The sequence below is a fragment of the Chiloscyllium punctatum genome, chromosome 37 (assembly GCF_047496795.1).
Source record: "Chiloscyllium punctatum isolate Juve2018m chromosome 37, sChiPun1.3, whole genome shotgun sequence".
NCBI lineage: Eukaryota > Metazoa > Chordata > Chondrichthyes > Orectolobiformes > Hemiscylliidae > Chiloscyllium > Chiloscyllium punctatum.
The window spans coordinates 12,145,695-12,170,657 of record NC_092775.1 but is presented as its reverse complement, the minus strand read 5'-3'; the positions used below and the strand labels follow the sequence as shown (position 1 = coordinate 12,170,657).

The window sequence follows — 24,963 nt, the reverse complement described above, 5'->3', positions numbered from 1 at the left end:
TTTGACTCCAGCCTCTGGCGACTGTGTGGAGTTTGCACATTCTCCCCGTGTCTGCATGGATTTCCTCTAGGTGCTCCAGTTTCCTCCCACAGTCCAAAGATATGCAGGTTAGGTGAATTAGCCATGCTAAATTGCCCTTAGTGTTCAGGGATGTGTAGGTTAGGTGCATTAGCCAGGGGTAAATATAGGAATAGGTCTGGGAGGGTTAATCTTTGGAGGGTCGGTGTGTGGACTTGTCTGTTTCCACATTGTAGGGATTCTATGTCACATGGATACCTGCTGTAAAAGATGGTGGAAGCTGATTCTGTATATAATTCCACAAAGGAACTGGATGTTCTTTGATGAGGAACTTGCCATGTTACAAACAGAAAGTGGATCGAAACACAATTGAATGCAGTTCGAAAAACCAGCCAAGACACAGAATGACCACTGGGGATGTAGGTTTCAGTGACACTGCAGTCTGTTCCTGACAGAGTGATTTAGAGTATGTGAGGTATAGTTCTTTGATAAGTACCTGCCCAAGAGGCACCAGCTTTCTGCCAAATTGCTGTTCATTCAGCCATCTTTCATAAACTAATTGTTTGTTTCAATGCTGTATGGGTAGGTACAAATGGACTGCCACAGAGGAGGCAACAGTCTAGTGTGTTATCGCTGGAAAATTAATCCACAGACCCAGGAAATGTTCTGGGGACCTGGTTACGAATCCCACCACGGCAGATAGTGGAATTTGAATTCAATAAATAGCTGGAAATTAGAGTTTAATGATGACCGTGAATTCATTGTTGTAAAAACCCACCTGGTCCAATAATGTCCTTTAGGGAAGGAAACTGCCATCCTTACCTGGCCTGGCCTACATGTGATCCCAGATGCACAGCAATGTGGTTGACTCTTAATTGCCCTCTGGGCAATTAAGGATGGGCAATAAATGCTGATCAAGCTGGAGATGCCCTCATCTTGTGAATGAATTTTTTAAAATTACGGCAGTGACAATTGTTCAAAGGTAATTCCTCACCTATGATTTGATGCAGACTACCTCCATATGAGTGTAACTTCATCCTGAGTAAAATCTTGGATTTGGATGGAGGTTTGATATTTTGATTCCTGGATTAAAACTCCCTGAGGCTATGATGAATATTTGCATAGTTAGGCTAATTGGCCCATTGAATCCACCCTTTCGTGGCTGAACTGATCAACTTCAACTCCATGGCTGATCTTTTTAAGATAGTTGTCTATCACACCACTCTGCAGTACAGAATTCAGTAAATTCACTACTCTCTGAGGAAAGAAATTCCTCCTCATCTCTGTCTTAAATGGGCAACCCCTTAGTCTAAGATTATGCCCTCTGTTCCTAGTCTCTCCCACCAGGATTAACAACCTCTCTGCATCAATCTTTAATCTGAGATTATACCCTCTGGTCCTAGCCTCTCCTTCTAGGAATAGCAACCTCTCTGCATCTATCCTTGGTCTGAGATTATACTCTTTGGTCCTAGCCCCTCCCTCTAGGATTAACAACCTCTCTGCATCTATCCTGTCAAATCCCTTTTTATGTTCACTCATATGTTGCAATATGGTCTCTACTCACTCTTTGAAACTCTGAGTATGAACCCAATCTACTCAATTTCTCCACATAACTCTGCAGTTTTGTAAAAATGCAGCCAATCCTATATTTTATGGGCCTTACAAAATCATACAGGATCCAATAATGATTGATGCACAATCTGCCGCTCCTGCGACAAAAGCAGAAATTGCTGGAGAAACTCAGCTGGTCTGACAGTAAAGAGGAAAATGTGGTACATGTGCTGAAGACCAGGGATGGGGGGAGAGTGAGAGTTGGAGCTGGAGCCCAGAGAGAGGGGGAAGGAGACACTTGAGTAGAAAAAGGGATGGGTGATAGCATGAAACCAAAAGAGAAAATGCTGGAAACTCAGCAGGTCTGGCAGCATCTGTAAAAAGCGAAAAGAGCTGATGTTTCGAGTCTAACTGACCCTTTGTCAAAGCTGGGGGAGGGGGGGGGAACCTGTCAGTCTTGTGGGAGGGCAGAGAAGGGGTGAGGGCAGAGTGTGGGAGATGAGTCAGAGCTGGCTGAGAGCCAGAGTGAAAAATCCTTGGCTGAGGAAAAAGGTGAGTATTTCTGAGGCCCTACCTTTACTGGAAGCTGGCCTTGTTAGAACAGATGTAACAGTGATGGAGAAAAAGGTAACTGTGGAAGTTGGGGGATGGGGGGAGGTTTGTAGAGGATATCACTGACCAGCCTATCCCCAGAACAGGAAACTGATGTTGAAATAGGGATGGGAGGACTCTGATATAATTTGTCTTTCAATCTGACTCCTAAACGCAGTGAGGTAAAAACAATGACTGCAGATGCTGGAAACCAGATTCTGGATTAGTGGTGCTGGAAGAGCACAGCAGTTCAGGCAGCATCCAAATAGCTTCGAAATCGATGTTTCGGGCAAAAGCCCTTCATCCTGATGAAGGGCTTTTGCCCGAAACGTCGATTTCGAAGCTATTTGGATGCTGCCTGAACTGCTGTGCTCTTCCAGCACCACTAATCCAGAATCCAAAAGGCAGTGTACAAGCATCCATATCTCATCTGTATTTACATTCAGGAGGCAATCGATTGTTTACCTTATTGTAAAAAATCAGATATAGAAAAGCTGGTTGCATTTAATTAAGTGATTTTCACAAAGAAAATCCAGGGGTGTTTAGTCTATTAGAAACCTCATGATAGTTAATGTACAAAGCATTGTGTATGTCCTTGTTAAGTTTATTCTGGTCTGTTGCCCTATAGTGTGGGATACCTGGCAGGCCAGTTGGTTAAAGCTCTTGCTGAAAGGCAACCAGAACTGCGGATTAACCATCGCGACATACTGTGTGTGCAGATTGCAGGACTTTGCCACGATCTGGGTGAGTGAGCTGCTCTGTAGGAGCTGTTGCAAGAGGATGCTACCTCTGTGTGAGTGCTTTTCTTTTTGTCTTTTGAGCAAGATTGTCATGTTTTATTTGCTTCGGGGTTAGAAGTTTCATATGCAAAGTGCGCAGTGGGTGAAAACATCACTGTGCTTCAGTTCTACAGGATTGTTTAATTTCCAGACTTGTTTAGGCAATGTCACAACTGGAGGCTTCAGTGTTCCAAAGCAACATTCACCAGGATATGTGACTGGTCTCCAAACTATTAGCAGGACATTGACTGATATCCTGGTAGGGCTGACTGTAATGTTTTAAACGTGAAGAGTGAAGGCTATGAGTGTTAAGTTATTGTTGATAGTACTGGTTCCTTCAGTGTCCCTTTAGGAAATGGAATGCGATCTGCATTCCTACAAACTGTGAGACTCAGTTTAGGTCCTTTTGATGTAGCTGCTGTTCACAACTGCATGGTTTTGTGGAGTATTGTGCAATACTGATTAGTGGGATTGCCTTGGTCTGTTGCGAGACACAAGTTGTGGTCTAAACTGGACAGACTTCAAGGTTAGCAAAATATACCACTGTTAATCTTTAACAATATCTCCCTCCACCATTGCAATCTGGACTGACCACCCTGCTTACACCTACCCTCTGACCTTTGTCTCTGTCTCGGGTCGTGACTGTGAAAATTAGGCATTTCATAGTAAGAATTGGAGCAATTCTCCCTACTTTTGTAGTGTCATTTTAAATGTTAGCGATGAAGGTGCAGTTTCTACTTGAGCTATAACGTGAGAAATGCTAATAATTTAGCTCCTCTATAATTCTCAGTAAGGCAAAAGTGATTATCATAAAAATCATAGAAATTCTACAGTGTGGAGACAGATCATTTGGCCCAAGGAGTCCATACTGACCCTCTGAGAGTCACCCACCCAGACTCATTCCCCTACCCTAGACTCTGCATTTCCCCTGAATAATGCACCAAACCTACACATTCCTGAACACTATGGGCAATTTAGCATGGCCAATTCATTCAACCTGCACACCTTTGGACTGTGGGAGGAAACTGGAGCACCTGGAGACAACCCACGCAGACATGGGGAGATTGTGCAAATATCACATAGACAGTCGCCCAAGGCTGGAATCGAACCCGGGTCCCTGGTGCAGAGAGGCAGCAGTGATAACCACTGAGCCACCATGAGTCCTTGAAGATACTGTTATTTTGACTTGGTTTCCACATTTACACCTCTCAGTTTACAGGATTTAAGACACTGCAGTCTTTTCCCAAGAGTAGCTCATGATAGAGGGCATCGGTTTAAGGTGAGTGGGAAAGGATTTAAAAGGGACTTTAGGGGCAACTTTTCTCATGCAGAGTGTGGTGCGTATATGGAATGAGCTGCCAGAGGAAGTGGTGGATGCTGGTACAATTACAACATTTAAAAGGCATCTGGATGGGTACATGAATAGGAAGGGTTTGGAGGAATATGGGCCAAGTGCTAGCAAATGGGACTAGATCAGTTAGCTCCAAAACAAATGATCTCACATTTGCTGACGTTGAAATCTACTTACCACAGTTTTGCATTTAAAATTACAAATAAGATATTTGTGGTTTTAGTTGATAACCGTCTAAAACTACATAGTTCTGTGCCATTGGCAAACTGGATATATGCTTTCTATCCTATTCTCTTAAGTTGTTGCTGAATACAATGAATAGGTGATGCTTTAACATTGATCCTGTTAACAAAACATACCTTCCCAAATGAAATTCTTGTCTGTTATCCGTATTCTTTGTGTTTCCACTTCCTTTCCTCTGTTCCTGCTCCACTTTCACTTGTGGCCTTCATTTATTTCTATGTTCTACCTATTAAAATCTCTCCATTGAACCTCAGTTGTCATCTTTCTGCTCAGTCTACCAACTTAGTTATGTCCTTTTGAGTTCTGCACTGTTCTCCTCAAGGTTTACAATTTTTCATGTCCCTGCCCACCAAGCTCGAGAAGATAAATATATTTCAGGAAAAGGAAGCATCCCAGTGCTTATCCCTGGAAAACTCCACAACAAACTACCTTACAGCCTGAAAGACATCCATTGACCATTGCTTTCTACAATAACACAAAGAACTGCCAATAATGAAGATCTGAAACAAAAACAAATTGCTGGAGAAACTCAGCAGGCCTGGCAGCATCATTACTTTTTGTTTCCTATTACTCAGCTGATTTTGTGTCATTGCTGCTGTCATCTTTATTCCATGACCTATAACTTTACTCAAGTTTGTGTTGTCCTCCTTCTGGAAGTCTATATACACCAAGTTCACTTCCATTAAATAATGAAGTGACATACGATTTCTTTTAATCTAAAACTAAATCCACCCAAGTCGTGACAACGTTTTGGCTGTCCCTGTGCCAGAATCTTTGGTGTTCTCATCCTGGTTTCTATTGCAGGGTTTTAAAGTATCTGAGCCGAGGAGTTTGAAATGCCTTAGTGCTATAACTGCTACTTTGTTGGGTCCCTAACACACTTTCATGATTAGTTTCCTTGTGCTTTCTGGCATGCTGGTTTTTTCATCCACTGTAAATACTGACCCAAAGTAATACATTGAGTCAACACATCCAACATTTCATTTGGGAAGGTATGTTTTGTTAATAGGATCAATGTTAAAGCATCACCTATTCATTGTAAACAAACACTTTGATTTTAAATTCTCAGCCTGATTTTCAAGTCCTTCGATGGCCTTGTCCCTCACTCATTCTGTAACCTCTAGCTCCATAACCCTGCACGATAGATGTGTTCCTCCAATTATCATTACTCTATCACTGACCATTGTGCTTGTAGCTTTCAAAAGTCTAAGGTCTCCAAGTGCCTCCTTATTCCTCTCTAAGTTCCTCCTGCTCCTTTGCAACTTAAACTTGTCAGAGAGTAAGGCTTTTGTTTTGGTGATCTGCCCTAATATGTAGGTCATCGATATCAAAATGGAATGATTAGATTAGATTAGGTTACTTACAGTGTGGAAACAAGCCCTTCGGCCTAACAAGTCCACACCGACCCTCCGAAGAGCAACCCACCCAGACCCATTCCCCTACATTTACCCCTTCACCCAACACTATGGGCAATTTAGCATGGCCAATTCACCTAACCTGCATATTTGTGGACTGTGGGAGGAAACCTGAGCACCCAGAGGAAACCCCCACAGACACTGAGAGAATGTGCCAACTCCACACAGACAGTTGCCTGAGGCGGGAATTGAAGCCGTGTCTCTGGCGCTGTTGTTTATTGCAGGGGGAATGGAATATAACGTTATAAATGTTTTGCTACTGTTGTGCAGAATGTTATCGAGATCACTTCTGGACTACTCTATACCGTGTCGATCTCCTTAGTTAAGAAGTTATAGAAATATATTGGAAGCTGTTCAGAGGAGGTTTCCTCAGGTTGTAAGTTTGCTCGCTGAGCTGGTAGGTTTGTTCTCAGACATCTCATTACCATGCTCGGTAACATCAGCAGTGAGCCTCCGGTGAAGTGCTGGTGTTTTGTCCTGCTTTCTATTTGTGTGTCTTGGTCTATTAAGGTGGGTGACATCATTTCCGGTTCTTTTTCTCAGAGGTTGGTAAACGGGGTCCAAATTGATGTGTTTATTGATGGAGTTCCAGTTTGAATGCCAGGTCTCTAGGAATTCCTGTGTGTGTGTCTCTCTTGCCTATCCTAGGATGGATGTGATGTCCCAGTCAAAGTGGTGTCCTCCTTCACCTGTGTGAAAGGATACTAGTGAGAGTGGGTCATGTCTTTTGGTGGCTAGTTTTTGGACCCCATTTACCAACCTCTGAGAAAAAGAACCTTACTGATACCACGCACATTAAAAGACCAAGACACACAAATAGAACACCAGTGCTTCATCAGAGGCTTGCTGATGATGTTACCTGGCATGGTGACCAAACGTCTGAAAACAAACCTGTCAGCTCAGCAAGCATTCTGACAACCTGAACCTCAACCTGGGCTGCAAATCCTCTCGAAATTCGCAAGGTTTTCTCGACTGATTCCCAGGAATGGCAATGTTTCCCTACCGTTTTCCCTGCTGCTTTGCAAAACTCTGAGGCCAGTCGGTGGCAGAAACCTCCAGAACTGAAAGTCGCAGGACTTTCTCGTGGGCTTGGTGGGCGCGCAGACCCTCCAAGTGACTGCAGCTCCGAGGCAATGTCGATGGATGGATTATCTTGTGGGGCAAGTTGGACGGGCTACAGCCTTAATAAGTTTGGAAGAATAAGAGGTGATCTTACTGAGACATGTAAGATCCTGAGAGGAGTCATGATGTGGAGGTGCCAATGCTGGACTGGGGTGGACAAATCAGAAGTCACATGACATCAAATTATAGTCGAACAGGTTTATCTGAAGTCCCAAGCTTGCGATTTCAAATAAACCTGTTGGAGTATAACCTGGGGTCTTTTCCCTGGAGCGTCAGGGGCAGATGGGTGACCTTTACAGAGGTTTATAAAATCTTGAGGGGCACGGATAGGATAAACAGACAAGGTCTTTTCCCTGGGTTGGGGGAGTCCAGAACTAGAGGCTATAGGTTTAGGGTGAGGGGAAAGATTTTAAAGGAACCTAAGGGGCAACAGTTTCACTGGGAGGGTGGTGCATGTGTGGAATGAGCTGCCAGAGGAAGTGTTAGAGGCTGGTATAATTACAACATTTAAAAGACATCCAGATGGGTACATGAATAATAAGGGTTTAGAGGGATATGGGCCAAGTGCTGACTAGATTAGGTTAGGATATCTGGTCGAGTTCGACTGAAGGCCTGTTTTCGTGGTGTGCACCTCTATGACTTGATGACTTTGGACCTTGAGATGTGTTGACAAGGTGAATACCGAAAGAATTTTAATCTTTTTCTATGCTGTGTGACTTTTGTGGGAGAGGTGAGAACATTTTTCAAACAAAAAGGGTCAAAAGCTGAAGACGAGAAATGATTTCTCAGAGAGGTTAAAAGTCTTTGGAACTCTCTTCTGCAGGGATATTTGGAGGCAGTCACTAAATATTTTGAATGTGTAGCTTGATAACCTTAATTAGTGATGAACAAGCAAGGGGGAATGTAGAGTTGAGGCCATGTCAAGACCAGGCAGAATCTTAGTGAATGGGGGAGCAGGATTGAGACATTGAATCACTGTTTATTAGATTAGATTAGATTACTTAGTGTGGAAACAGGCCCTTCGGCCCAACAAGTCCACACCGACCCGCCGAAGCGCAACCCACCCAGACCCATTGCCCTACATTTACCCCTGTACCTAACACTACAGGCAATTTAGCGTGGCCAATTCACCTAACCTGCACATTTTTGGACTGTGGGAGGAAACCAGAACACCCGGAGGAAACCCACGCAGATACTGGGAGAATGTGCAAACTCCACACAGTCAGTTGCCTGAGGCGAGAATTGAACCCACGTCTCTGGCACTGTGAGGCAGCAGTGCTAACCACTGTGCCACCGTGCCGCCCACTGAATTGTTCCTAATTCATGTGTTTGTACGTAACCCAACTTCCAATCGCTCCTGTGAAGCAGCTTGTTTGCTTTTAATGGTAAATGTGTTCTATAAGAAACAAGTCACTAATTCAATGGGTGTAGGCTGATAAAGGATTATCAAAAAGCATTTAACAAGACCCTTTGGACATGTGTGGAATTGATGGCAATGGGTGAGAGGAATATTCTTTGACTGGAATTTTTCTTGAAAAGAAATCTGTGCAAAAATGGTCAGGATGGCACATTGAAAAACCTGTTGAACTTTGGCCTGAAAATAGGGCATGTGGCAATTTGTGATAATGACTGTGTAAAACTGCAGGAAGAGATAAATCAGCAGAGAAGTGGTTAATGTGCTATTCAGTGACAAAGGTCATGACTGTCTTAGAACTAAGAAATAGGAAAAGGAAATCCACTTTTAGTGCAATCAAGAAGCAAAGAGAAGTCACACAGGTTGTTAAAAAGACAGCAAAAGGAGATCAGACTGTAAAACAGCATAAAACATGAAACAGTGTGTGTGTGCTGAAACTGTTCAGGGAGATCACTCACTTAAGATGACAAAGTAGAAGTTGGTAAAAAAAACATTGTTGCGTCGAAGTGTTACCAGCTGTTGAAGCAAAATTCGTGGATTGTTTCTAAAGGAAATTATTTCTTGGCAAAGAAGAGGAATAAAGGAAGTGGGAGAGCAGCAGGAATTATTGTGGTTGCCTTACAGCGTCCAGCACTCCAACACCATTGGAACTTGGAGTGAGTTATACAAACTTACAGACTGCAGAGTTGTGGCCGACAGATTTGTGGGAATGAAATAAGGGTTTGAACAGAAGGACGAGAAACAAAAAAAAATTGGTTTGAGAAAACATGGTCAATCACCTGGTGTGGAGTTGCAGAGCTCAATTATTGTTAATGACATAAATCGCTGGGGTAGCAAATCAAGCTTCACTAGATTCATTGAGTCCCTACATTATGGAAGCAGATCATTCAGCCCATCGAGTCCATATGACTCTCCAAACAGCATCCCACCCAGACCCACACTCTACCCTACCATTGTAACCCTGCATTTCCCATGGATAATACACTAAGCTTGCACATTCCTGAACACTATGGGCAATTCAGCATGGCCAATCCACCCTACCTTGCACATACTTTGAATGTGGGAAGAAACTGGAACACCTGGAGGAAACCCACTCAGACACTGGGACAATGGACAATGTGCAAACTCAACACAGACAGTGGCCCGAGGGTGGAATCGAACCTAGGTCCTTGGTGCTGTGAGGCAGCAGTGCTCACCCACTGAGCCACCATGCTGTGTTAAACCTGGAGTCATCACAGAAGTTAATATTTCTCCAAGCCTCATGATTTTAAGACTCAGATTGATAGAAAGCATGGACCAGGTTTCAGTACTTCACAAGCATTAGTATTTATTACAGATAATTAGATTCTAGCTTCAGGTGTACAGTTATAAAAGGATTATGTATAACACTACTAAAGAAAACTCCGCTCCTTTGTAAATGCCCTTATACACACACAAATACTGGGATCTTTGTTGATCTGTTTTCATTTGGTTCTAGTTGATCTTAAGGTTTCTCCTTGTCTTTCCTTCTGAATACTTCCACTGGTTTGCGAGAGACACAGGGTGGCTGGTTCACATATGAAAGGTCATAGTTTACAGCATCTAGTGAAGGAAAGAGGAAGCAGGTCTTCAGGTTTAAAGTGGCTTGTTACAGAGAACTGAGGGAGAGAGTTTTCTGGCTGCTGCAGACCTGGTTTCTCTTCTGGACTTGAACTAGCTTTGCATTGTCTTGAGGTCTTCGCTGTTCAGCTAACTAACAGTTGTTGGCAGACTGAGAGCCTTTGTCATTGGTTTGTGAATTGGGACTGATCATCAATCAGCTTCACTTGTAAACAGCCGCTTGACGCCAGTTCGTCTGCATATTGCTGGAACTCACAGCTACACAAACTGGGTTCACAATAGGTATCAAATTCCTTGCTTTCAAAACATGCAACCATCTGACAAATCACTGGCTTTCAAAATAGTCCTTTCTCATTTCAGTCCACTGTGTTTTAAAAAGCCCAGCAATAGAAGATATTGACTTTGCACTAAGTACTTAGTGTACTGATTAGTGTTTTAAGAGATTTAGAGTTTAAACAGTTAATTAAAGGTAAAGGCACCATAGTTTTACCATAGTGCTCCTCTGTCATTAGGGGAGATGACTGGTCATTTAACCTGAGTCCAGTGCTCCTCAGGTGAGGGGAGAGCTTGAGAAGGAGAAGCCTTTATGGTAACCTCAGTCAGTGTGGGAAGTATTAGTGTCACTGTGTATCACAAACCAGCCATCCACCCAACTGAGCGAAGCCTAGCACGGTTAAGTAGCCATAGGGCATGCATACAGCTGTTAACTAACACCGCTGGCCCCATGTGGAAACTCCAGAGCACCCTGGTACTCTGGAAGTGCACACTTTCAGGAAGTACCACCAGCCTTTCTACTCTTGAGGTGACACTGACATCAAAGCAGAGCATACAGAAAGGCGCATGTTTCATGGATATCACTTCTATTTTCAGAATTAACCTGTAGCAACAATGACTTCTACAATGGAAGTTCTGTTCACAACTTTACAGGAAGGATATGATTGCTCTGGAGAGGGTAGAGACAACATTGACTAAAATGTTGCCAGGACTGGAGAACTGTAACTGCGAGGCGACATTGGAAAGGTTGGGGTTGCTTTCCTAGAAAGGAGAAGGCTAAGGGGAGACATGATTGAGGTATACAAAATTGTGAGAGTAGAGACAAAGTGGACGAGAAGCCTTTTCCCTTGGCAGACAGTTTAAAAATCAGAGGTTATGGATTCGAGCCAAGTGGCAGAAGGAATAGAAGGGATGTGAGAAAAAGCTTTTTAGCACAGAGGGTAGTGCCTGTGTTGTTGGTGAAGATGGGGGTCCTAACCTATTTAAAAGTACCTGGACCTACATCTTAAGAGCGATAAGCTGCAGGGTTATGCAGGACATTTGGATTAGAAAGGGCATCGGGGTTGTCATGGACAGGATGGCCAAATGGCCCCCTTGTGCACTGTATTATTTCTGTAGTTTTGTGGTTTTGAGTATGGCTAACTAGTTCGACCTGAAGTGACACATGGGCAGTGAAGGATATTTGATTGCCAGAGGGTAGACTGTTGTTCCTGCAGTCACAGGTATCCGTTCTGAATGGTTCCTTGCCATTTTGGTGCCCCGTAGAAAAGACCCGAGTGGGTGCAAGACATTCCACAAGGTTAGGGGGGGCAGCAGCCAGAAAAATCACGGTCCATGTTGGAAGGGGGTTTTATTGACGAGAAAAGCTTGAGGTTTAATAAAACTGCATAACAACCAGTGATAATATTCCACTTCCACAGAGGGATGAGGTATCAGACTGCAAAGGCTGGCTTTGTTTTGGTTTCAGTTCAGGAACAGAAAAGGTTTTTCTTTTCTCTCATCACTCACCTTTTTTTTCAGCAGGTTTAAAGTAGTGAGAAGGAAATGCAAGGGAAAGCTGACTGGTAATCTCAGAGAAATGTAAACATAATAGGGCAGTAAAGTCAATCTGAACGTTGATGGGAAACTTGGAAGTATTAGAAACTGTGAGGAAGATCCCCACTTTGAGAGCCTTGATCTAAAATGGTGCCTTTTGGACGGGGTTGTCAAGTACTCTGGGGAGGTGCAGGATGTGGGTTGTGTGATCACAGATCTCTGGTGACAAACCAAATTGATAAAGCAGTTAAGACATAAACATTTTTTCAGTCCTTCACTGAATTAAATTAGATTAGATTCGCTACAGTGAGGAAACAGGTCCTTCCGCCCAACACGTCCACACCCACCCTCTAAAGAGCAACCCACCCAGACCTATTCCCCTACATTTACCCCTGACTAATGCACCTAACACTACGGGCAAATTAGCATGGCCAGTTCACCTCACCTGCCCATCTTTGGATAGTGGGGGAAACCCATGCAGACTCTGGGAGAATTGCAAACTCCACACAGACAGTTGCCCGATGGTGGGAATTGAACCTGGGTCCCTGGTGCTGTGAGGCAACAGTGCTAACCACTGAGCCACTGTGCTGCCCCAATTGATTGATTTGGATTTCCAAAAGGCCTTTGACAAGGTGCCACACAGGAGGCTGCTAAATAAAATAAAAGCCCATAGTGCTTTGTGTTCATGTCTTGGAGTGGGATTGGAGCCCATAACCTTGTAATTCCTTTGTGTCACTGAGCTACATCTGACGAGTATGAATACTTGGTTTTGTAAGTAATGGGCTTTGAATACTAAGCCATCAAGTTAGGTTGAAAGTTAACAGATCTCTGCTTAGGCTTTGGTTGGTGTACTATGCGTGATTTTGGGCACTGGTTATTTTTAAATGGGATATGACCTTTAGAGAGGTCTGTAAGAATTGTAAAGATGAGGGACTTCATTATTTGGAGAGTGTTAAATAACATTGATACAATAGATTTAACATTTTACCTTTCATTTTTCCAGGTCATGGGCCATTTTCGCACCTGTTTGATGGAAAATTTATCCCTCTTACTCGAAAAGATTTAATATGGACGGTAATGACTATTTGTAGAATTTTAGGAATATTGAACATTGCAAGAAATTCTGCAGTGAGCTCAACCTCATTGTTACATGAACTTCAATGATAAATGGGAAATAGATTTTGGTGCCCGGTTGGTTGAATGTTATATTGGCATCCTTGTCACTTCTCGTTCTGGTGTTTGCTTTGTAACTCTCTGACATTCAGGCAATGAAAGCTTTCCATGTTCTTACTCAACCAAAGTAAGCTGAGCGGTTTTGACTCCGTTTCGAGAGAGTTGGGCCTATGCCGTACAACTGAGTTATAAGGAGAGGTTACATAGGACAGGACCTTTTTCCCTGGAGTGTAGGAGACTGAGGGGTGACCTTTTATAGGGGTCTGTAAAATTATGAGAGGCATCGATCAGGTGGATAGCCAATAGCTTTTCCCCATGGTAAGGGAGTCAAAAACTTGAGGGCAAAGGTTTAAGGTGAGAGGGGAGAGAAAAAAAAAGGGTCCAGAGAGGAAATATTTTCTCACAGAGGGTGAGAATCCGGAATGGGCTGCCAGAGGTGGTAGTGGAAGCAAGGACAATTTTGTCATTTAAGAAACAATTGGACGGGTACATGGATGGGATAGGTGTGGAGGGATATGGACCAACTGCAGGCAAATGGGGCTAGTTTAAATTGTGAAAACTGGGTGGCATGGCATGTTGGACAATTGGGCTTGTTTCCATGATGTAGACTTCTATGACTATGACTCTAACTGCCTCTATTTTGTGTAAATGCAACACGATTCTCCACTCTACATTGAATAGAGAGGTGGACAGTCCAAAAGTGATAAGCTGTCAGAGTGTGTTCTCTGGGATGGTCTTCACTGTTTCCACTGTCCATTTTTATCCTGTGCAGCTACTCTCTCTGATCTCCATTAGCCACAGTATTTTTGTTTTTACTCTATCTCCGTATCAATGTGAGAATCAATTAAACTGACTAGTATTTCAAGCAGTTCAGAAAGCTCTTGCTTTATAGGTATCTTTTAAGTTGAAGTCTGTTTCAATGTTTAATGCTGACTTCTGTCTCCTATGATCTCAATTGATGGTAATACTGGACAGTCAGATTCCAGAATGAAATTTGACTTGAGAGATCTGTTTGCATTTGGTTAATGTGATGGTTAATTGGTGAAATACGTTCACAGGAGGCTGCAAGTGTTTCTTTAACAATAAAATATAAGTTCATAACACAAAAGGAAAGAAAAAACAAGATATTAACACCCAAACACGAAATCAAAGCTTCCCTATACTATCTGGTACAATAGCTCAAACGTGGAGAAATACCATTCATGTATCAACTTTTAATTTCTTGCTTAGCTGAGGCTTTCCCATTTTTTTTCCAAATGGTTCCTTTCTAAGTCAACTAATACAAACCTCTTGTTAATTCTGATGCCTAAACTTTCCTCAGTTCTAACAACTTGCAAATTTCTCTGCAAACTTTCTTGGCACGGAAGCTTCACAAACTACAAACCACATCTGCTGAAGTTCCCCTGAACTGATTTAGTTTAAAAAAAAACTGTTCTCCTGCTAGCAGAAACTATTCTACGGTTTCCGCTGAACTCCAGATTCTTCTCAACTTACTTTGACCACACTGTTCTGAAATTAAAGCTAAACTAATTTCTTTAAAGAGTTTGATCTGCCTGTCGTAACCCGATGGAATAAACCTTTTTTCCCATTATTACCACAGGGATCTGTTATGCAGGCAGATGAAGCCACGTGCCTTCTTGTAATGAATGTATTTAGGTCATTGTTCCAACTGGACTTTGATTGTTTTTAAAAATAATCACAGAATTGACCCAAATGCATCTGCCTCAGTTTTTAATCCTACTTTCGAAAATGATAAAAATACTCACCTTTCTTTGTGTATAGAAATAGTCAATTGAACTGTCCAGCTGTTGGTAAAATTGGCAAATCTTCAGCACTATAAAGACTTTGATTAACTTTAGATGCAATTAGATAAACGGGTTTTTTCTCTCCAATTGCTTCATGTTAGTGTTATCCTCTGTACAGCCACCTTCAGTCCTTTTTGTCTAGCTCTGTCAGTTATTCTTGTATTCTGAACCATTACTTGTTGTGAATTCTACATTCTGACAGCTTATCAGGGAATTAATAATCTTCTGAATGCCCTAATGTATTTATTGGTGAATACCATGTATTTATGACCATCTAGTTGGGAATTCACAAGGCATTGCCTCTGGGATTGGGAGGCTTGAGTGTAAATATCTGTGCTCTGATTTTGGGGTGTGTTTGATTTTCATCTGTTATTCACCTGCATAGCATGCTGAACCAAATTTTCTCCTTGAAACTAGCACGAGGATGCTTCGTTGTCCATGTTTGAGCACTTGATCAAATCGAATGGCTTGGAAACTCTTCTGATAAATCATGGGCTGATATTACCCAATGACCTTGTATTTATAAAAGAACAGATCAGAGGCCCAACAGTGGAAACGAGGAGCAATGGAGAGGGTTGCAGTACAAAGTCCTCAGTGGTAAGTGACCCCATTGAACCAAAGGAAAGGGAGGAGGGATGGTCTCTCTGAAGTAACAGGTTTTAAAGTTATAAATTGGAATATGGTGTATGTTCTTTTATGCCCAATAATGGTGCAAGCAACTTTATTTAAAAAATGATTTGGAGGTGCCAGTGTTGGACTGGGATGGACAAGGTCAGAAGTCACATGACACCAAGTTATCGTCCAACAGGTTTATTTGAAATCACAAGCTTTTGGAGCGCTGCTCCTTCGTAAGGTCACCTGATGAAGGAGCAGAGCTCTGAAAGTTTGTGATTTCAGATAAACCTGGTGTTGTGTGACTTCTGACCTAATTTAAAATCGAGATAAAAAAGCCTGGAAGACAGTTCATAGAATTGAACTATGTAAAATTGGGATGCTATTGGCTAAATTCCAGTTTCATGCTGAAAATGTAAGGTTATGCATATTGGCAGAAAGAATAGAACAGTTGAATATTATTTAAATGGAGGAAAGATTGCAGAAGGCTGCAGTGCAGAGGGATTTGGGGATCTTAGTGCCTGACTCCAAAAAAAGCATCCAAGATGATAAGGAAGGCAAATGGAATGTTGGCCTTTATTTCAAAGAGAATGGCGTATTTTAAAAAAAAAGGAAGTCTTGCAAAAAATTATTTAAGGAAAAATACAGGCTTCGGAGACAACACAGAGAAGGTTCACAATGTTGATTCCAGGTATGGAGGGATTTTCTTCTGAGGAGAAATGGAGTAGGTTGGGCTTGGTCTCAACTGGTGTGGAGATCTTGTTGAAACATAAGATTTTCAGGAGGTTTAACAAGATGGGCAACTAGACGTGGAAATGTTGCTTCCTCCTATAGGATTTTTAAGATTAGATTCCCTACAGTATGGAAACAGGCCCTTTGGCCCTACCAGTCCACACTGACCCTCCAAAGAGCAACCCACCAATTTCCCTCTGACTAATGCACCTAACACTACAGGCAATCTAGCACAGCCAATTCACCTGACTTGTACACCTTTGGACAGTGGGAGGAAACCGGAGCACCCGGAGAAAACCCACACAGACACTAGGACAATGTGCAAACTACATGTAGACAGTCGCCAGAGGCTGGATTTGAACCTGGGACCCTGGTGCTGTGAGGCAGCAGTGCTAACCACTGTGCCGCCCAGGATAGTCTAGGACCAGAGAGCATGATCTCCGAGTAAAGGATTACCCATTTAAGACTGAGATGTGGAAGAATCTTTTTCTGAGGGTGGTAAATCTCTTAAAATCTTTCCCATAGAGTGCAGTAGAAGTGGAGTAATTAAGTATATTCAAGGTTGAGTTAGACAAAGCTTTTAATCAGTGAGGGAAATCAAGGATTATGGGGTTAAAACAAGTAAATAGAGTTGAGGGTTATCAGATCAGCCATGATCTTATTGAATGGTAGCGTAAAAAACAATAAACTGATTGGACTACTTCTGCTCCTGCATCTTCTGGTCTTGTGGAGTGTGTTAGCTGATTGGTGATTAGAATGAGAAGGTTTGGTTGTGTAATTCTTGTTATTGTGTCAATAATTCAGAGAATGAGAGGACAAATCCCACCATGTCATGCTGAAAGTGAATTTCGTTCAATTTAGAAAAAAAACTTTAAAAAAAATTAGAAAAAAACTGAAAATAGAAATTCGACAATTGTTTCTCTACTGTCCTCTTTAGGATGAAATCCAATGTCCTTCCCAGTCTGGGCTACAGGTGACTCCAGTCTCTCAATGATTGTTGTTGGTTCTCAGATCCCTTCTGAAATAACTGATTCTCAATCTTCTGTCTCCTCTGAGGTGCCTTTTTTGTGAATCTAATTGTGGTGTTCTTGTCTTTTCAGTGGCCATACAAAGGCCGGCCCAGGGAGAAGGGCTTTCTGTATGAAATTGTTGCCAACAAGAGAAATGGGATTGATGTTGATAAGTGGGATTACTTTGCCAGGTAAACCTAATCTCTCAATCTCCCTGATCAGTTGATGGTGAATATTCACTTAATCCATGTGGTTTTACAGAAGACGCAAAGTTGACTGAATATGAGTGAGGCAGATTTGTTGCTAATGCTCTGTTTAAACAACAGGTTTCATTGTTAACAGCTTTTTCTTCTCATTTTATTCCTCCTCCTCCTGAAATTGTTGGTTCCTACTGGTGTGCAGTTACCACAGGAATTGGTTATCCACTGGAGCCTCACGTGAAAAGTGGGTAGTTGTAAGTGTGTAGATGTTGGCAGATCTCAGAACTCTATGCTGTGCTACAGATGAAGTCTAACCAGGTCTTTGGATGTCTGTGGCAAAACTTTCCCTCATGATTTTTGTCCTGTAGGTATAATAGCAGAAATTAAGTCAGTCTTTATTCGCAAGGTTTGTGAAGGTTTGTAGCTCAGGTTGAGGTTTAGGGTGTAGGTTTGCTCGCTGAGCTGTAGGTTTGATATCCAGACGTTTCATTACCTGGCTAGGTAACATCATCAGTGGTGACCACCAGGTGAAGCGAAGCTGTTGTCTCCTGCTTTCTATTTGTATCTTTCTCCTGGATGGGGTTCCTGGGGTTTGTGGGATGTCATTTCCTGTTTGATTTCCTCAGAAAACGAACAGGAAATGACATCACCACAAACCCCACAAACATCAAAGGGGTCAATCAAGTGAGTCAGACATGATCCTACTTTAATAAATCCATCCATCTTTCCTGATTTTAAAAAAGTTTATTTTGAGCCTGTAGTTTTCCCACTGCTGATGTTAGGGCCAGCTAGCGTTTATCACTCTTCTCTTTCACAAATAATCGTCTTTGTTTAGGAGATCACCAGTCACCTGGCGTTAATGCAGTTTGAATTGTGATGACCAATCCTCACTGTTTTGTTCTCTCACATTTTTGCACTTATACAGTCATACAGCACAGAAACAAACCCTTTGGTTCTACTCATCCATGCTGACCAGACATCCCAATTTAACCTAGTCCCATTTGCCAGCATTTGGCCCATATCCCTCTTAAACCCTTTCTATTCATTCACCCATCCAGATGCCTTTTTACAGGTTGTAATTGTAACCACCTTCACCACTTTCCCGGCAGCTCATTCTCTGGAAAAGTTACTCCTCGGGTCCTTTTCCTTCTCACCTTAAACCTATACCTTCTCGTTTTGCACTCCTCTACCCTAGGAAAGAGAACATTTCCCTCATGATTCTATAAACCTCAGACTCCGCTCCTCCAGGGGAAAATAGTCCCACTTTTTCAACCTCTTCCCTGTAGCTGAAACCCTCCAACACCGGCAACATCCCTGTAAATCTTCTCTGCACCCTCTCAAGTTTGGCAACATTTTTCCTAAAGCAGGGAGACCAGAATTATTCTTTCAGTAACTTCAGATGCATTCCACCTGGAGCAGATGAAGAGTGCTATTGGATTCAGAACATGAATTCGGATTCTCTTTTCACAGATGTTGCCAGACCAACTGAGTTTCTCTAGCTGTGTTTTTTAAAATTTCAAATCTCCAGCAATATTTTGTTTTTATTCAGTCATGGTGATCTTCTGAGTGCGGGTCTCTGCCTATTAATGTCAAGTTCAAAATGCTCCTGTCTTCTCTTTGTGTACTGTCCTTGCTTTATGAAGCCAGTTCCAAAGTAGGCACGTTCAAACTTTGATCATCCCTTCCAGATTAACATCTTTCTTTGCGCTCCTTTAAATGCTCAAAATTTTCCCTGGCTAATGACTTGCTCTCATCTTTATATAATTACAAAATTAGAAGTTTAAATTCTCCACAACCTAAATGGCAATTCCTGAATTGAAGAATCAAGCAGATGGAATATTAATAGATTTAAACCATTTCTAAACCATTTCACATCCCTCTAATGGCAGTTTATTTACAATTTTATGGAGTATATGGTGAGGTGATTCTTCCTTTTGCATACAGTAGACTTTATGAGACAATTTTATAACTCCTTACTAAAATAAATTAATCTGAAATTCACTTCGTGGTCAGGTAATTTATTATGCTTAAAGCTTTTTTAAAAAATGCTGAACAAAGTTTCACTTCTAATGTACAATTCAGAAATCTCAGAATATTTTTTAAAAATTTTGAAACATGATGATCTAAAGCATTAAATTGTACCTTAAATTTCTTGAGTAGGGATGTAGGATATCTTCTGTCAAAAATACCACCGTAAGTAGTATTGTTTGAAGATGATGAAGACATGTAAATGTCCAGCCATTAGATTGTTAAATTCTTATCTAATTGTCTGTTCTGTTCGTCATCTAATGCTTTCATACTTTGCAAATGTGGCCACTAACCCTGTGCTGTTTTTTCCCCCTTTGTGTTGTCCAAAAAGCATTGTATCATTCAATATTATTAATTATTTAAATATTGAGAATGTGTTATCATGAAGTTGTGAACTTTTAGCTGGTCAAACTGTTTGTACAGTCGCACCTTTATAGCAATCAAACTGATTTTCGTTTATGAATTCCCAGCAGTGCCTTATATTAAGTAATTACCCATTGTGCCAAAATGGCTGCCACGCTTGCAGATGAAGCTCATCCAGTCACTAAGCTGCTGGAGGGGTCGGTATCTACATGTGACCTGATGTCATGAGGCAGGGTGATGAGGGCACAGTAGGCTGAGGGTATGTAGGAGACAGCTAATGAAGCTGAGCTTCATCTCCCCAGCATCTGGCAAAATGTCAGCAAAACCTCACCCACCACTCCCAGATTGAGTTTACTTTTATTCAGTATGTGATGTGGGTGCCACTGTCTGGGCCAGTATTTATTGCCTGTCTCTTGTTAATCTCGAAAATGTAGTGGACAACTTCCTTGAGAGTTGGCAATCCATTTTGGTTTGAAAATGGAGGATGTTCGGTTTCAGATTCTTATCAGAAGCTGCACTTATAAACTCCACCCTTGCCTCTCTCTTCTTGATGTGGCCTGGGTGATTGAAGAGAGCTGGGCTGGAGGACTAATGGTGAGCGCTGGTCCTCTAACCAATTAGAGTGAACAAAGGGCAAAGCTGAGCTGATCCTTCTCCTTGTCCAAATGCCAAAATGGCTGACTGTGTTTGCAGACAGGACTGTTGACATCTGCTGGTCATGACCCTGTTTCAGCAAGTGCATGCTCGTTTTTTTACCTGGTAGTGGTCCTCAAAAGAACTAATTCAGTGGATTGTAGGTGCAAGTCTGTTCCACATACAATTTAGTTACTGTCCAATGTGTGATATCCTTGAATTTTTTAAAACCTGTTTTAGCCGAAAGGTGAACTCTTTTCATACACATTTCAGTGTCACAGAAGTGTTGGGAATGATTTTTATTTAACAGGGTATTTTGTAAACCTTGGTTTTGAACGAGATTGCTTCAAATTTTTTATGTATAAAATGAATAGTTTCTTCTTAAGCCTAAAGTTTAAGTACAAAGAATAAAGAACAGTACAACACAGCAACAGGTCCTTTGGCCCACCAAACTTGCATTGACTCATGACACCTTTCTGAACTAAAATCTTTTTGTCTTTACACAGCCCATATCCCTCTCTCTTCTGCCTATTCTGACAATATATCTCTTAAACATTGCTATGGTATCTGCTCCTACCACCACCTCTGGCAGCTCATTCTAGGTACTTAACATCCTCTATTTAAAAAAAAACAACTTGCCTCTCACACCTCCTTTTAAACTTTCCCCCTTTTACCTTAAACCTGTACCCCTTTTGACTGATGTTTCTACTCTTGGGGTAACGGTACTTTGACCATCCGTTCTATCCATGACTCTCATAGTTTTGCAAACTTCTATCAGGTCGTCCCTCAGCTTCTGATGTTCAAGTAAAAATAAACCAAGTTTGTCCAATCTCTCTTCATAGCTAAAACCCTCTGAGCTAGGCAGCATCCTGGTAAACCTTTTCTGTGCTCTCTCCCAAGTCCTCCACGTCCTTCTGGTAGTGTAGAGACCAGAAGTGTACATTATATTCCCAGTGTGACGGAACGAAGGTTCAATACAGCTGCAAGCTGTAAGTCCTTATTTCCAAAGTGAAGTGTTGTAAGTATATTTGAATTCTACCTATTTAGTAATATTTTTTTCTAATTGTATGTATTTGTTTCTGAAGGGACTGTCATCATCTAGGAATTCGGAACAATTTCGACTTTGCACGTTTCCTCAAGTTTGCTAGAGTTTGTCAAATTCGCAAAATGAAGCATATTTGCACTCGAGATAAGGTAAAGCATATTTTATGATGAAATAGAGATTTTGTTTTGAAATCACCAGCTGACTCTTTTTTTTGGCTAAACCAGATAAACATTAGTTAACTCAGGGATTGGCTAGTTGGCTGGAAGGCTGGTTTGCAATGCAGAGTGACATCAACAGTGGGTTCAATCCCCACACTGCCTGAGGTTACCATGAAGGACTCTCCTTACCACTCCCCTCACCTGAGGCAAGGTGACCCTCAGGTTAAACCAACAACAGTCTTGCTCTCTAGTGAAAGAGCAGTCCTTCTCTGTCCTGATAGCTTGGAGGAGGTCAAAAATAATACCATTGTTCAAAAAAATAGAGAGGGAGAAAACTAGTTAGTCTAACATTAATAGGAAAAATGCTGGATAACTAACAGGATGACAAATAAAAATTAACAAAGTCAGCATGGATTTACACATGGGAAATCATGTTTGACAAAACTTCTGAAGGTTTCTGAGGATGTAACTAATAGAATAGATTATGGAGAACCAGTGTATGTAATGTATTTGGATTTTTAGAAAACCTTTAACAGTATGAGGTTAAAATAAGAGACATGTGGAATTAGGGACAATATACTAGCATGGATTAAGAATTGGTCAGTAGGCAGGAAACAGAGCAGGAATAAATGGGTAATTTTGAGAATAAATGCACTGACAAGTGGAATACGGCAGGGATCAGTACTTGGGCCCCAGCTATTCATGTATTTGGATGAGGGAGTTAAATGTAATGTTTTTAAATCTGCTGATGACACACAACTAGGTCAGAGTGGAAGTGATGAAGAGGATGTGAAGAGATTTTGGGGTGGTTTAGACAATATTCTTGCCAATAAATCATAACATGCTCACTTCAGTGCAAAAACAGAATGACAGGATATAATTTATTTAAATGATGAGAGATAAATTGAAACTGTCGATGTACAAAGGGACCTGGGTATCTTTTGTGCATTGTTCATTGAAAACTAGCAGTGCAGGTACATCAACAAGTTAGGATGGAAAATGGTAAGTTTGCCTTCATTGAAAGAGGGTTTGAGTACAGGAACAAGGAGATTTTATGCAGCTGTAGAGGGTCTTGGTGACTTGGAGTACTGAGGACGTTCTTGGTCTCTTTACCTAAGAGAACGTATACTTGCCATAGAAGGAGTGCAACAAAGGTTCATCGAAATGATGCCTGGGATAGCAGGTTTGTTGAAGGAGAGATTGAATGGACTGGTCATGTGTTTCCTGACATTGAGAAGGATGAGACTTTGAAACATGTAAAATTGTGACAAGGATGAATAGACTGGATGCAGCAATGATGTTTCCCTGACCAGGGGCTCTGAAATAAGGAATCATAATCTGGTTATGTTATAGGCCATTTCAAACTGAGACAAGGAGAAATTTCTTCACTGAGGGTGGTGAACCTGTGAAATTCTTACCCATTAAAGACTATGAAGGTAGAGTCACCAATACTTTTAAGAAAGAAATACATAGATCTCTAGAAATTAGAGGTTTTGGGATGAAGATCTAGGCCCAACAGGAGGGTCCCCTCGGTTCCGCGATCTGTCAAATAAGCACTAGTAGCTTGGTCTGATTCAGCAAGATTTAATGATTTATTATGACGCCAGGCATAGGTTATCCAGCAACACAGGGGTTAAGCACCTCTATGTACTCTGGAAAAGCTGTGCGCCTTAGCTTAAAACACAGGCAACTTTTATAGGTCTCTTAACAAATAGAGCAGCCTTAATTGCAAAATTAATCCAATAAAATGACAAATAGACATAAAATTAAGCCAATGATATTTCCTTGGAACAGACTTGTCTCGCGCATCTTTATCTCTGGGGACACCTGGTTTCCAAGGTCAATTTAGGATACTTTAATAATGTCATATCTTACTTTGTTAATTCATACTATGAACAGAGCATTGTTTGCTAATCTCTTTCAATTAGTTCAGGAATGCAGTTTTCAGCAGAGTTAGATGCCATTATAAACAAAATGGTTAATTTGCTCTGAGAAGCCATTTTGTTATGTTATTTTATGTTACTTGCATTAAGAAGCCATTTTGTAGTTAAAGGCATGCATTAAATGGTTGCTCCTGACAACAGCCTAAATCCAGATTTTAGATCCTCAGGGAGGAATGGGGAAAGAGGAAGAGTATGGCATTGCAATAGAGGATCAGCCATGATCATGATCGATAGCAGATTAGGCTGAATGGCTTACTTCTCTAATTTTCTACATAAATATGACAGCTACACTCACTCGCTTGTTTTCCCTTTTCATTAAACCTGTTCTTAGAACCTTTTGGAAGACAAGGCCCATCATAGAAACTCGTAGCCCAAGGAGTTGTGGGCCAGAATTAGTGATGTACAACCTAAAAAGCATATATTTTATTCATGTTCTCTCTGTTGATGTGAGTACAGCTTCCAGGATGGGCTGTAGATGTCTTTAAAAAAAGATGGTGATATCCTCCCTTGAACCACTGCAGTCATGTGTTGAAGGTACTCCCTCAATGCTGTTGGCTAGATTGTATATGTCTAAGTCATAATGACTTGGAGGCGATGGTGCTCCCATATGTCTACTTCCTTGGCCTTCTAGGTTGGGTTGAATCCATCAGGATTCTGTGATCTAGTTGAGGGTGTGAATGTATTTGTGCAGACAGCGATAAAGGATTGATACCATGAGCGGAAGGTGGTGAAAATAGGGTAATGCAGGGATTGATGCTTGAGCCCGTATCTATTCACATATTTTGATGAGGGAATCACATCTCATCCTTCTCAATACCAGGTTTGTTGACAACAAAGCTAGCTGGGAGTGAGAGTGGTAGGAAGGATGTAAAGAGGCTTTAGGGCGATTTAGACAAGTTGAGTGAGTTGCCAAATATATGGCAGGTGCAATCTAATGTCGATCAGTGTGAAATTGTCCACTTGGTCGAGAAAACAGAATGGCAGAGTGTTATTTAGAGAACCGATTAGGAAAAGGTTGATGTACAAATAATTATAGAGAACTGATGCCACAGACTAGAATATGAACCATGTGAATCCCAATATGAGATTTTAGATTAATCTGCCCCATTTTATTTATAGTGGGTGTGGGTGCCTCGAGGGAATGGTTTTAGAACCTTTTGGAGTGGTTGGCAGCTCAACTTTGTAATGTATGACATGATGTACACTAATGACAACAAGAGAATCTTATGATTGCAAGTCTGAAAATGCTTCATTTTTAATTTTGTGTTATCAAATGTTGAAACTTGATAAGTATATTTTGCCAATTTTTAAACCGCTTTCTTTAGTTCCTGGGAATTCTGACTGTTAACATCCTGCTTGCTTCACCCAC

At 41.5% G+C, this 24,963-nt stretch overlaps 1 protein-coding gene across 1 annotated transcript in view; it reads left to right on the top strand.

Moving 5' to 3' along the window:
• Positions 1 to 24,963, top strand: part of samhd1 (SAM domain and HD domain 1) — a 59,828-nt gene that overhangs the window by 10,151 nt on the left and 24,714 nt on the right. Inside the window, exons 5-9 of the mRNA XM_072556268.1 lie at positions 2,789 to 2,904; positions 12,896 to 12,966; positions 15,288 to 15,467; positions 17,315 to 17,415; positions 21,534 to 21,642. Coding sequence (XP_072412369.1) covers positions 2,789 to 2,904; positions 12,896 to 12,966; positions 15,288 to 15,467; positions 17,315 to 17,415; positions 21,534 to 21,642 — 577 coding nt within the window. The remainder of the gene's footprint in view (positions 1 to 2,788; positions 2,905 to 12,895; positions 12,967 to 15,287; positions 15,468 to 17,314; positions 17,416 to 21,533; positions 21,643 to 24,963) is intronic.